A 13,852-nucleotide genomic window follows, 5' to 3' on the forward strand; every position below is an offset into this window, starting at 1 on the left:
AGCTGCTGTAAGGATGGCTTCCATCAATCAATGCCTCACAGTATACAGGATCTTCTCAAAAAATTAGCATATTGTGATAAAGTTCATTATTTTCAGTAATGTACTGATAAACATTAGACTTTCATATATTTTAGATTCAAATACACACAACTGAAGTAGTTCAAGCCTTTTATTGTTTTAATATTGATGATATTGGCATACAGCTCATGAAAACCCAAAATTCCCATCTCAAAAAATTAGCATATTTCATCCGACCAATAAAAGAAAAGGGTTTTTAAAACAAAAAAAAGTCAACCTTTAAATAATTATGTTCAGTTATGCACTCAATACTTGGTTGGGAATCATTTTGCAGAAATGACTGCTTCAATGCGGCATGGCATGGAGGCAATCAGCCTGTGGCACTGCTCAGGTGTTATGGAGGCCCAGGATGCTTCGATAGCGGCCTTAAGCTCATCCAGAGTGTCGGGTCTTGCGTCTCTCAATTTTCTCTTCACAATATCCCACAGATTCTCTATGGGGTTCAGGTCAGGAGAGTTGGCAGGCCAATTGAGCACAGTAATACCATGGTCAGTAAACCATTTACCAGTGGTTTTGGCACTGTGAGCAGGTGTCAGGTCGTGCTGAAAAATGAAATCTTCATCTCCATAAAGCTTTTCAGCAGATGGAAGCATGAACCCACTTTTGAACCAGAAACAGCGGCAGAAGCACCTGACCTGGGCTACAGAGAAGCAGCACTGGACTGTTGCTCAGTGGTCCAAAGTACTTTTTTCGGATGAAAGCAACTTTTACATGTCATTCGGAAATCAAGGTGCCAGAGTCTGGAGGAAGACTGGGGAGAGGGAAATGCCAAAATGCCTGAAGTCCAGTGTGAAGTACCCACAGTTAGTGATGGTCTGGGGTGCCATGTCAACTGCTGGTGTTGGTCCACTGTGTTTCATCAAGGGCAGAGTCAATGCAGCTAGCTATCAGGAGATTTTGGAGCACCTCATGCTTCCATCTGCTAAAAAGCTTTATGGAGATGAAGATTTCATTTTTCAGCACGACCTGGCACCTGCTCACAGTGCCAAAACCACTGGTAAATGGTTTACGACCATGGTATTACTGTGCTCAATTGACCTGCCAACTCTCCTGACCTGAACCCCATAGAGAATCTGTGGGATATTGTGAAGAGAAAATTGAGAGACACAAGACCCAACACTCTGGATGAGCTTAAGGCCGCTATCGAAGCATCCTGGGCCTCCATAACACCTGAGCAGTGCCACAGGCTGATTGCCTCCATGCCATGCCGCATTGAAGCAGTAATTTCTGCAAAAGGATTGCCGACCAAGTATTGAGTGCATAACTGAACATAATTATTTGAAGGTTGACTTTTTTGTTTTAAAAACACTTTTCTTTTATTGGTCGGATGAAATATGCTAATTTTTTGAGATAGGAATTTTGGGTTTTCATGAGCTGTATGCCAAAATCATCAATATTAAAACAATAAAAGGCTTGAACTACTTCAGTTGTGTGTATTTGAATCTAAAATATATGAAAGTCTAATGTTTATCAGTACATTACAGAAAATAATGAACTTTATCACAATATGCTAATTTTTTTTAGAAGATCCTGTATATAGTATAAAAACAAGATATCATAGCATAGTCTGCAGTAACAACTTTGTATCAGTGTTTAGATCCCCATCCACTAAGCAGAAGAGTCCATGTGTTGTTTAACCACCCTGGCGTTCTATTAAGATCGCCAGGGCGGCTGCGGGAGGTTTTTTTTTTAAATAAAAAAAAAACTATTTCATGCAGCCAACTGAAAGTTGGCTGCATGAAAGCCCACTAGAGGGCGCTCTGGAGGCGTTCTTCCGATCGCCTCCGGCGCCCAGAATAAACAAGGAAGGCCGCAATGAGCGGCCTTCCTTGTTTTGCTTACATCGTCGCCATAGCGACGAGCGGAGTGACGTCATGGACGTCAGCCGACGTCCTGACGTCAGCCGCCTCCGATCCAGCCCTTAGCGCTGGCCGGAACTTTTTGTTCCGGCTACGCTGGGCTCAGGCGGCTGGGGGGACCCTCTTTCGCCGCTGCTCGCGGCGGATCGCCAGCACACGCGGCTGGCAAAGTGCCGGCTGCGTGTGCTGCTCTTTATTTGATGAAAATCGGCCCAGCAGGGCCTGAGTGGCAGCCTCCGGCGGTGATGGACGAGCTGAGCTCGTCCATACCGCCCGGCTGGTTAAACTGAGAGTCACCCAGGGCACGCTTGGTGTGAACCCACCACCTCTTGGTAGTTCGCTCACCTGGCGTGGTAGCCGCCCAGACCCACAGACAGCACCACAGATTTCCAAACAAATCCTCCTGGTAATCCAGCAATGCAGCTCCCTCCTGAGATGCCTTCTCCTATGTGCTCCTTATGCAATCAAAACCAGATACATCTTATTGCGCAGGCTGTATGATTCCTACATATTCCCTCCGCCAACACCAGGGAAAGACTGTGTTGCAAAGTGAGTTACACTACGTGCCACCACACCAGAAACCGTGCCCGCCACCAGCAGGGACCGAGCTCACCTTTTTATGTGGCTGTCACACATCCAGAGACAGCATAAACGCTTGTGTTGCAGGGTCTCTCCACTGCTTTCTCACATGGACTGACATATACTCTTAAAGCAATCTGCAAACTTGAGCAACCTCCAATGTGTAAAATTGTCTGGTTTATTGACTATTTAAAAGGATTATACTCACAAACGGAGCTAAAAATGACAGAATAAAATGAGGATGTCTCTTCGCACACCACACCGATCACTTCCTGCCCAGGCCACGCCCAAGCGTTTCGTCAACGACTCATCAGGGGTCGGTGTGGTGTGCGAGGAGATGTCCTGGTTTTATGCTGTCATTTTTAGCTCCGTTTGTGAGTAGAATCCTTTTATTAGTCAATAAACCAGACGATTTTACACATTGCAAGTTGCTCTAGTTTGCAGATTGGTTGAAGAGTATATGCTTGAAGGCACCGTGTGACGCACCAGGGACCAGTGCCTCCCCTGGCTGGCTATACTGCACACACACTATCTGCAGAGGCGACACCTCACAGTGAGTGCCCTCTGCTCTAGATAATTTTTTATATGCCCCCTGGCTGGCGCTGAGTCCCCCCCCCCCCCCCAGCCCGCCCACCCATAACACTTGGCACTGGCCACATAAGAGTATTTCCTGGTGAACGCTGTCCACATACGATTATTTCCTGGTGAATGCTGGCCACATTACGATTATTTTCTGGTGAACGCTGGCCACATACGATTATTTTCTGGTCAACACTGGCCACATACGATTATTTCCTGGTGAACGCTGGCCACATTATGATTATTTTATGGTGAATCATTGCTGCGTTATGATTATTTTATGGTGAATCATTGCTGCGTTATGGTTATTTTCTGGTGAAAGATTGTCGCATTACGATTATTTTAAGTGAATCATTGCTGCGTTATGATTATTTTCTGGTGAAAGATTGCTGCATTACTTTTACCTTATGGGGAAATATTGCTGCGTTACGATTATTTTCATCAGGGGGCACCACAGGTTTTCCCGCCTGGAGTGACAAAATGGCTAGAGACGCCCCTGATCCCTATCCCCGACACAAAGAGCAAGTTGATGAAGTTTTTATATTCAGTTGGGGAAATTAAATGTCAACTCATGTTTTTGAGAAGAAGAAGAAGAAGAATCGATGTCCAATCGTTTTGACTGAACATTAATCGGAAAAGGCTGTTCTTCCTGCAGATCGATGTGACTGAGCTTACAGTGCAGTACAATAACGAGGCTGCAGTGGCTTTGTACTGCATCGAGCAGTGCAATGCTTGAGATAGCAGCAGTGTGAATGATAGTACATTGAATCTGTCTTGAAATTGAGTACTACGAAGCCTTTTGAGGTGACCCGAAGACACAGCCAGCAGGATATTTGAACGGGCGCCCAGTGGTGGAACGAGGGAACACAGAGAGGACTGGTAAGTGAAGCAGGTGGTTTAGTGCACAACCAGCTCAAGGGTAATTCAGGGTTCCGCCCATCACCGGATTCCAAATTACTTCTCCCTCCAAGTTGCTACGGAGGGAGAACAGTATTTAATGCCGGGAATTTGAGCGGCAGCAGGGTGAGCCATCATTCGGTTCACCCTACACTCAACTCACCGGCGGCGACGGAATAACACAAATGCCTGGTAAGGCTCTAAGGGATCCAGAGCCTCCCCTCTTCTTAGGCGAGCATGTAACTTCTATTTCTAAGGGTGCTTAGAGGTACCCTTTAACCTCCTTGGCAGTACCCCTGTGTCAGGCTCATGGTAGAAATAAGAAGCCAGGAGCAGTAATCTTGAGCCTGACTCGTGGTAGCTGCCGGGATGTATGTGCAGAGCCTACAGCGCAGCGGGCGTTTCAACTCACCTCCCCCGGGATCCAGATGCTGACAACCATATTTCTTCTGGTGCTTGGAGGCTCTGCATCCCTCTGGTGAGATTGCCGTTTGTCATCATGATGGCAATCTCACTGTAGGGGTACAGCGCCACCCCGAGGACGGAGGGAGAACTGCAGCGCTGGATCCCAGGGAGGTAAGTGCAGGGGCTTCTGCAGATCTCACTGCGGTATGATTTTTTCCCCCCTGCTTTTAGGGTCTAAAAGCATAAGAAAAAATTGCACCACTTTTAGACCCTAAAATCTGTAAACATTCATCCTGCTAGGGAGGTTAAAGAAACCGTGAAGTCTGCATTATATCAGAAAATTCTTAAGCAGAAGGTCCTGCGATCAGTCTGTCACCTGTAATGCAACTGGTTTATGCAGGAAAATAACGCCTTGTCCAATGTTTGAGAGAAGTTCTGCAAACAAACTGAACTAAGATTTATTTGAAACTGGGGTCCGAATTCCTGAATGAAATCTGCTACTAGTGTATTGACAATACAATTCATTTTTCATTCAAAGTACATCTTCTATAAAAAGAGAAATATGCAGGCTGACATGCTGAAATGCTATTTCTAATACTAACATGGTGTATGTACCGATAGATAAGGTGTCCTGATTATCCCAATCTAATGCTGGGAATACACCAATAAATATTTTGGCAGATAGATGGTTCGATAGATAATTTCCGACAGGTCTGATCTTATTTTCCATCGTTTTTCTTATCGATTTCTCATAGAAGTGAATGGAAATTGATAAGAAAAATGATCAGAAAATTGATCGGACAGTAAATCTGCTGAAGAATCTTATTGAGCATTCCCAGCATTAGGGGGGGAACTCAATGCTGGTGAATTGATCTAGTACAAACTCAGGCTGTGCAAACCACCTTATTTGTGAGTGGGCCCTTCATATTGCAGCCAGGTCACTGGGATCTTAAGCAGGATGTCAGCAATGCCAGCCTTTGTTTCGCATTAACCAAATGTCTGCACAGATGAAGTGGTTGGCTCCAAACACCAAGTTTGGACATTATTTTATGCTGAATGAATTAACAGTTTTTTGTGCACATCATTCATGGGTATGGAGACAGTGTTAATTTGGGGTAAGGGGCAGTTCACACTGTGATGCAAACGCATTGGATACGGAGCGGTTAGCTCATCTGCTCAGGATGCACTGGCGTCATTCACATTACCAGACGTTTCCATCCGCTGCATTTGCGTCACTAACCGTCTGCTGCTTCTCCCATCATCTGCCACTCGTCCCGGAGACTAGGAAGCATGGGGCATCCTTGATAGAAAGCAAAAAAAATCAAAGTGAATCCTACCTAGCAAAAAGGAGGATTCTCATTGGTCCACAATGAACCAATGAGAATTTTCCCTGTTGCAGCAGGATTCCCATGGTTTTTTTTGCAAACCAATAAGGTGCCCCATGCTTCTTCCGGTCACCGATTTGCTGCAGTAGATTGAATGGCAGAGATTGAATCCAAAATCCTCAGGACAGGTGGGCTTTTTTCATGCAGTGGCCAGACTACTGTAAACTGACACCCTTCCGTTACCATAGGCTCACACCACATCAGATTTGTGGCAAGATCGCGTTACTATTGCAGGAAAATTGCAGCCTGTGGGGAATTTGCATTTGCAGTCCAGTCCATGCGTGTTGCATTCATGGTTGACAGTTCGACTACACCCTATTAGTAACACAGGATGAGTTCACGGTCCGATTTTGCTTTTCCTGCATTCCCGGAAAACACAGCTTTTCTTGTGCAGTGCGAACGAGCCCTGAAGCTTCCCAGCGTTGCACACACATTTGCTAAACATGTATAATGACCATCAGTGACACTCACTCTAGAAAACGAAGCCATTCCATACTGCAGTCAAGGACTAACTGCTCCCTAAGCCGATTCAGAAGTCTGTAATTTTCTACAATAAAGGGAGAGTGGAAGCGACTGACAGCTTTTGTGCTAGAAGAAGAGAGGGAGAGAAAAAAAATGAAGGTTACTAAGCAATCAGTTATATAATCACTGGGGACAATTAGACACAAGCTTTTTTTTAAGCTCACTGAACCTTACAATAAAAGGCCGGAAATAAAAAAGAAAAAGATAGCTCCATTATAGAGAACTTAGTCTCTGTTGATTCACATATCTCTCCTTATAAATAGAGCAGCGGGTTACTATGGTGAAGAGCAGGGAGAATGCCATTTACAGAACGCTATTATATGTGTTTGTGAACAGAAGGACATGAACATGTAAACTGCTGCAGCCCAAACAAGCTTATTTAGGCATGTGAATGGCGCAGTACGCACTGGAATCGGTGCTTTCCTTCACATTATGATAATTGGATCACATAAACGGTAATAGAATGGAACAGGGTTGGCTGTTTACTGGTTACTTATATTTAGCTTTGATTGATGCGGAACAATAAAAGTGCCAGGTTTGCCATCGATGAACTGCCGCTGTGATTACTATAATAATGCAGGAGAGCAACAACATACCAGAATGCTGCAGGCAAAGCTTTTTCCTTTCGCACTGCAATGCTGCGAGCAGCAGTCTAATGAATGGATCTTATAGTTTCTACAGGAAAAATAGTCCATTTAATGTGTATAGACTGATCAGCCAGAGCATTAATGCCACTGACAGGTGGAGACAATAATTTTGAGTTATCAAATAGCAATGGCACCGGCCAAAGCGTGAGCTAGACATAGGTTACTTACCGGCAATGTCTTTTCCTAAAGTCGGAAGGAGAGCAGCCCATATAAGAGATATCCCTCCCGCTTACTGCTGGACAGGAAAAGGTTTAAACATTAAGCACAGGCACACGGAGCTATATAAACCTGTATACCAGAACGTCCCTACAGTACAATAAAGGTGACCATAATCAATGCTCAATAAATTGTTAATAGAATAATATTAATTACAAGAACAACAAACCCATGGGTGGGTATAAAAGAAAAAAAAAAAAAGAATATAATTAAGGTAAGAAAAGTAATGTTGAAATGAAGTTACTCAGGAACAACTTACTTTGAGTGGTTAATTTGCTTATTTTTATCAATTAGGTGACAAATAAGTCATTTATGAGAAGTTTTGTGAATAGAGCCCAATATCTAACATCTAAACCGTGAAGTTGACGTTCTTTGACATTTGCTTGACTCTGGCAGAAGGATGGCACATATATCTCTTAGACCCTGTGAAAACGACCACAAACTTTTGGCAGAAAAGCTTTATCTAATTTTACAGTAATCCTGTCCTCAGATATTGTACAGTAAGGTTCTGAGACAGAAAAAGCTTGAATCTCCCCAACTCTTCAGGCCAAAAGCTATGGCTGACAAAAACGCAGTTTTTAGAGTCAAATGTTTCTCAGAAATCTGTTCAATGGGCTCAAAGGGAGCTTCTATGAATGCCTGTAATACCAGATTTAGCGAAGTTTCTACTAAAGGCTTAATTCTATATGAGGCTCTGAAAAACTGTACAAAAAAACTCATCTTCTGCTAGCTTTTTTCATTCAAATACATTCAGTGCAGAAGTCTGTACTTTTAGGCTGCTTTCACAGTGACATGTTACAGGCGCACGTTAGAGCAGTCTGTAACGCACCACGTTACAGGCGCACGTTACCATTCTGTACTGTAGCCTTGACAAAGGGGACCCTGCGGGGCCCCGAAACGACTCGTTGGTTGTGGAATGGTGTGTTACGTTTTCTGAATAAACAGAACATGGTATAATTGAGTGTGCGGACCTTCTGGAGTTTTTCGTGGATTACAAATATTGGTCCAGCACCTCACCAGTGGTGTGCGACTTCATTTTCTGTGCACTCAGTCTGTAACGCAGCCCAACTCACAGTAATGAAAAATCAATGGGCTGTTCACAGTGCCCACGTTGCGTTACAGTGTAACGCTGCACGTTCAATGAAAGTGCAGCATGCTGTGCGTTATATGCAGCTTTAGCCGCGTTAAGACTGTTTGCACATGCTCAGTGATGTGTATTGTGAGTAGCCACATGGCTAATTAATATTCACTGCACTGTGCGGACGTCACTGGCAGGACCACGTGATGCGGAGTGTTCCAATCACGTGGTCTCCAGTCTTTTGCCGCATGCGCCGTTTTCGTCCGATAGTATGCGTCAAAAAGTATGCATCACGGGCGCATCAAGAGACGCAAAGCGTGGCTCTATATAATGTCCAACTTCAAAGCTCACATGCGTTGCGTTAGGGGCACGTTATGTGACCTTAGCGTCGCATCTAACGCAACTTCTTAATGGGAAAGAGCCCTTAAGGTACTAATGCTTAGTCCCTTCTTCAGGCCTGACTGTAGAAATTCTAAAACAGAATAAGAATTTCTTTTATCCTTCTTATTGTAGTCACAATACAACATCTTCATTCATTGCGCAATATGAGTAAATGTGACACATTCCGGGGGCGTGCTATCGGCTTTACAGTCATGTGAGTAGGAATCCCAATCAGAAGCCTCACCATGCACCAATAAAGCACAGGCATCAAAGAGCTCTGTAGCTCCAGGGGGGCTGGAGCGTTCTTGCACCAGTCCCATATGGCAGCCTGCTGACAAGGGGGAGACCCCAGCTACAGGCCCTGCCATCTGGCTGAAAGCCTTCTGCAGCTCTGATCCTTCTCTGTTCGTGGACAGGAAATAAACTGGACGCATGTGCCGGTATACAGGTTTATATAGCACCGTGTGCCCATGGTTAAGATGGGTAAGGATGAGCGAGGTGAGAAATGTAGTTGTACTTACTTCAGGCTTCTTCCAGTCCCTAGAAGTTGTCTGTGTCCCTCGCTGGAGCTCCGGTCTTCTCCGGGATCCTGCTGGCAGCCTCTAAGGATCATGCGACACCTAGAGGGAAGTGTGGGCAAGCCCTGGACCTCTCACCTCCAGGGAACTCACCCCACCACCTCTAAACTGATTGCCAACTGCAAACAAACACAATTGCTAACTTCCAGCTAGAGCAATATCCTGCCTCTATCCGGCCAGCAGACGCCAGTCAGCCAATCAGGTGTACTGTCATACACCCTTTGCCTGCTGTACCAAATCTAGCAGGAATTACATAAATTAGCATTCAGGTGGGAGGCTTCGGTTGGATGCAATCGTGAATTGCATCGTTTACAGGGACGCCCCTGTGTAGGCACATCTCCCACACGGTCCCCTCCCTAACCACTCACCTGTCAACCGCATCCTAGAAGCTGCAAAAAAGAAATTTAAAATCACAAACACTGGGGCCCCTGGGCTATCATGTGGACCAGTGTTTGTGATTTTAAATTTCTTTTTTGCAGCTTCTAGGATGCGGTTGACAGGTGAGTGGTTAGGGAGGGGACCGTGTGGGAGATGTGCCTACACGGGGCGTCCCTGTAAACGATGCAATTCACGATTGCATCCAACCGAAGCCTCCCACCTGAATGCTAATTTATGTAATTCCTGCTAGATTTGGTACAGCAGGCAAAGGGTGTATGACAGTACACCTGATTGGCTGACTGGCGTCTGCTGGCCGGATAGAGGCAGGATATTGCTCTAGCTGGAAGTTAGCAATTGTGTTTGTTTGCAGTTGGCATTGAGTTTAGAGGTGGTGGGGTGAGTTCCCTGGAGGTGAGAGGTCCAGGGCTTGCCCACACTTCCCTCTAGGTGTCGCATAGTGGTATGGGGGCCCCAGTGAGTGAGAGAGACCTGGGGCCCCTGGGCTGTCATGTGGACCAGTGTTTGTGATTTTGAGCCTCTAAGTATCGCCAGCCCCTGATGGGTTGCTGTCTTGTGCACATGTGCGAGCACCCACGAACGTGCCCATGTCATCTGGAGCATAGTGTGCAGGTACAGTACACTCCCGGTGATGTGCCACGTTCTCATATGGGGCAGGTGCACACCCTCGCAGAGGATGCTGACCCATCCGGGTTTGACAGTCCTTAGAGGCTGCCAGCGGGAGCCCAGAGAGGACCAGAGCTCCAGCGAGGGACATAAATTACTTCTAGGGGCTGGAAGAAGCGCAAGGTAAGTAAAACTTAATTTCTTTCCTCACCTTGCTTATCATTTAAAAGGACAACTGAAGCTAGAGGTATATGGAGGCTGCCATATTTATTTCCTTTAAGCAATACATATTTCCTGGCTATCCTGCTGATCCTCTGCCTCTAATAACTTTAGCCATAGATCCCAAACAAGCATTTGCAGATCAGGTGTTTCTGACATTATTGTCAGATGAGACAAGATTAGCTGCATGCTTGTTTCAGGAGTGCGCAATTCAGACATTACTGCAGCCAAAAAGATCAGCTAAGCTGCCATGCAACTGGTATGGTTTAAAAGGAAATCGTTATGGCAGGCTCCATATTCCTCTCACATGTGTTGTCTTTTAATGTTTTATGCTTTTCCTATCCAGCAGTAGGTGGAAATGATATCTCTCAAGTGGGTTGCTGTCCTGGAGACGACCCTGAGAAATATGAATTCACAGCTGATCTTAAAGGTGATGTAATGGAAGCCGGAAAAATGGGCAAGGATAAGGATTTGAGCGACTGTGAATTGTGAATGCTCTGGGTCAGAGTACCACCCACTCCATAGTCCCAAAGTGTTTAACCAACCTCGGGCCCACAGAGGTCTGGGAATCTGAATGAGCTGTAGCTTACTATATGTAATAAGAATCTGACAAAGCCGATGCAACTCCTGACAGAGAGTAGATTCATTCATCCTCCCTACCATGTTTCCCTAAAAATAAGACAGGGGCCCATAAGCAATTCACTTTTTCTCCTCAGTTTTCTCGTAGAAAAAAAAAATGTTTCATCTTCTCTTTAAAATAACTTTTCAATTGCAAAAAGTACCAAAAAGTAGGTGAAAAAGTACTAACAAAATTATGTTGAGTATTTTCGTGCTTGCTGGTGGCTTAAGTAGCATTTTATTGATGAGGTGTGAAAAGATCACCAAGGAGCAAAAGTTAATTGCATATGGGGCAAGATCTTATATTCATGTTTACTCCAAAAGATATGCTAGGGCTTTATTTTCAGAGGATGTCTTATTTTTCAGAGAACAACGATCTACAATTACCGCATTATTGAACAAACATCATCATAACGCCCCAAAGCCTGAATTCCATCATGCTTTTCTTGATACTCGATTTCTGTAAAATGCCTAATTTTATAAACTATAACTACAGCTTATTTTTGGAGTATGGGTTTTATTTGAAGCATCCTGAAAAATCATGTTAGGGCTTATTTTCTATTACAGATTGCCAAAAGATTGGTAGGAGATTTATGTGTCAGCTCTTAAACAGAATTGTGAAAATAAAGCCCTATTATACATCTTCTAAGTTTCCATCTACAGGCTTCTTGAAGAATGCAAGGACAGCCATTGAGATTATAGACTTTTTTTCTTGGTACATGCTATAAAATGGACATGACTATATGCCTTCATGCAGCCCCATTTCTAGGGGTGGGCCAAGTGCGCCACCGCTATGAGGAGGAAGGGCGCAATGATGGAGGGGGGAGCCGCGGCCACACAGAGACTCTGCCACGTGGAGGGGAGCCCATTTTTCCCTCCCTTTCTCTCCCAGGGGAATTTTCACACAGTCGCCCTGGGTGCAATTTAGCCTAGAAACTGCCCTGGCTTCATGTTACCGCACATCACATTCATTAACATGTAAGCACATACATCTCATTATTCAGTCAAAACAGCACATACCTGCTTATGGTAACCCAGTCACATGGAACACTGGACACCAGTGCATTCTTCACTTCAATCAAGAACTAAAAAGAAAAAAAATGAAGCTAGAATTGTGAAATAAGAGTACACCCAGCTACGCAGTGAAGTATTAAACAACTACTGTCCAAATACATAAATTACAAAATTTCAAAGACATAGATCAGGGAGGTGGGAAAAGGTTAGATTTTTACCTCAGTAGTTGAAATACAAACAATCATAAACCCTCTGCACGCACACACAACAAGTTGGAACACTAGTAATGCTTAAAAAAAAACTGAATGCAACTTGTATTCCAGTCGCATGGGACGCTCCGCTCTGTGTGCGGCTAGTCTGGTCTTCTAGCCGCACACAGAGCGGAGCGTCCCATGCGACTGGAACGAGGTAAGTCTCCGCCCACTTTCGCCGCCGGGCCGACACTTAAAAACGCCGGAGGGGAGAGGCAGGAAGGGGAGCACAAAGGTGAGGGATGGGGGGGGGGGGGGATGTCCGCCCATCCCCGCTGTCCCTATAGCTCGCCTTCCCTGCTCTGCTCCCTCCGGGTGGGGGGCTGGGGGCACACCTGGCTACCTGGGCACATATACCCCTGCCTACATATACTGGGGACATATACACCTGCCTACATATACTGGGGACATATACACCTGCCTACATATACTGGGCATATATACCCCTGCCTACATATACTGGGAACATATACACCTGCCTACATATACTGGGGACAGATACCCCTGCCTACATATACTGGGGACATATACCCCTGCCTACATATACTGGAGACATATACACCTGCCTACATATACTGGGAACATACCCCTGCCTACATATACTGGGGACATATACCCCTGCCTACATATACTGGGGACATATACCCCTGCCTACATATACTGGGGACATATACACCTGCCTACATATACTGGGGACATATACACCTGCCTACATATACTGGGCATATATACCCCTGCCTACATATACTGGGGACATATACCCCTGCCTACATATACTGGGGACATATACACCTGCCTACATATACTGGGGACATATACACCTGCCTACATATACTGGGGACATATACACCTGCCTACATATACTGGGGACATACCCCTGCCTACATATACTGGGGACATATACACCTGCCTACATATACTGGGGACATATACACCTGCCTACATATACTGGGGACATATACACCTGCCTACATATAATGGGGACATACCCCTGCCTACATATACCCCTGCATACATATACTGGGGACATATACACCTGCCTACATATACTGGAGACATATACACCTGCCTACATATACTGGGCATATATACCCCTGCCTACATATACTGGGGACATATACACCTGCCTACATATACTGGGGACATATACCCCTGCCTACATATACTGGGGACATATACCCCTGCCTACATATACTGGGGACATATACCCCTGCCTACATATACTGGGGACATATACACCTGCCTACATATACTGGGGACATACCCCTGCCTACATATACTGGGGACATATACACCTGCCTACATATAATGGGGACATATACACCTGCCTACATATACTGGGCATATAGACCCCTGCCTACATATACTGGGGACATATACACCTGCCTACATATACTGGGGACAGATACCCCTGCCTACATATACTGGGGACATATACCCCTGCCTACATATACTGGGCACATATACCCCTGCCTACATATACTGGGGACATATACACCTGCCTACATATACTGGGGACATATACACCTGCCTACATATACTGG

General features: G+C 45.1%; 1 protein-coding gene across 4 annotated transcripts in view; it reads right to left on the reverse strand.

Annotated features, from left to right (window-relative positions):
* MSH3 (mutS homolog 3) overlaps window positions 1-13,852 on the reverse strand; it is a 246,423-nt gene that overhangs the window by 76,741 nt on the left and 155,830 nt on the right. For all 4 annotated transcript variants that reach the window (XM_068247988.1, XM_068247981.1, XM_068247994.1 and 1 more), the window contains exons 16-17: window positions 12,064-12,128; window positions 6,254-6,370 (exon numbers count right to left, since the gene is read on the reverse strand). In XM_068247988.1, the coding sequence (XP_068104089.1) occupies window positions 6,254-6,370; window positions 12,064-12,128 (182 nt within the window). The remainder of the gene's footprint in view (window positions 1-6,253; window positions 6,371-12,063; window positions 12,129-13,852) is intronic.

The sequence above is a fragment of the Hyperolius riggenbachi genome, chromosome 1 (genome assembly GCF_040937935.1).
Source record: "Hyperolius riggenbachi isolate aHypRig1 chromosome 1, aHypRig1.pri, whole genome shotgun sequence".
NCBI lineage: Eukaryota > Metazoa > Chordata > Amphibia > Anura > Hyperoliidae > Hyperolius > Hyperolius riggenbachi.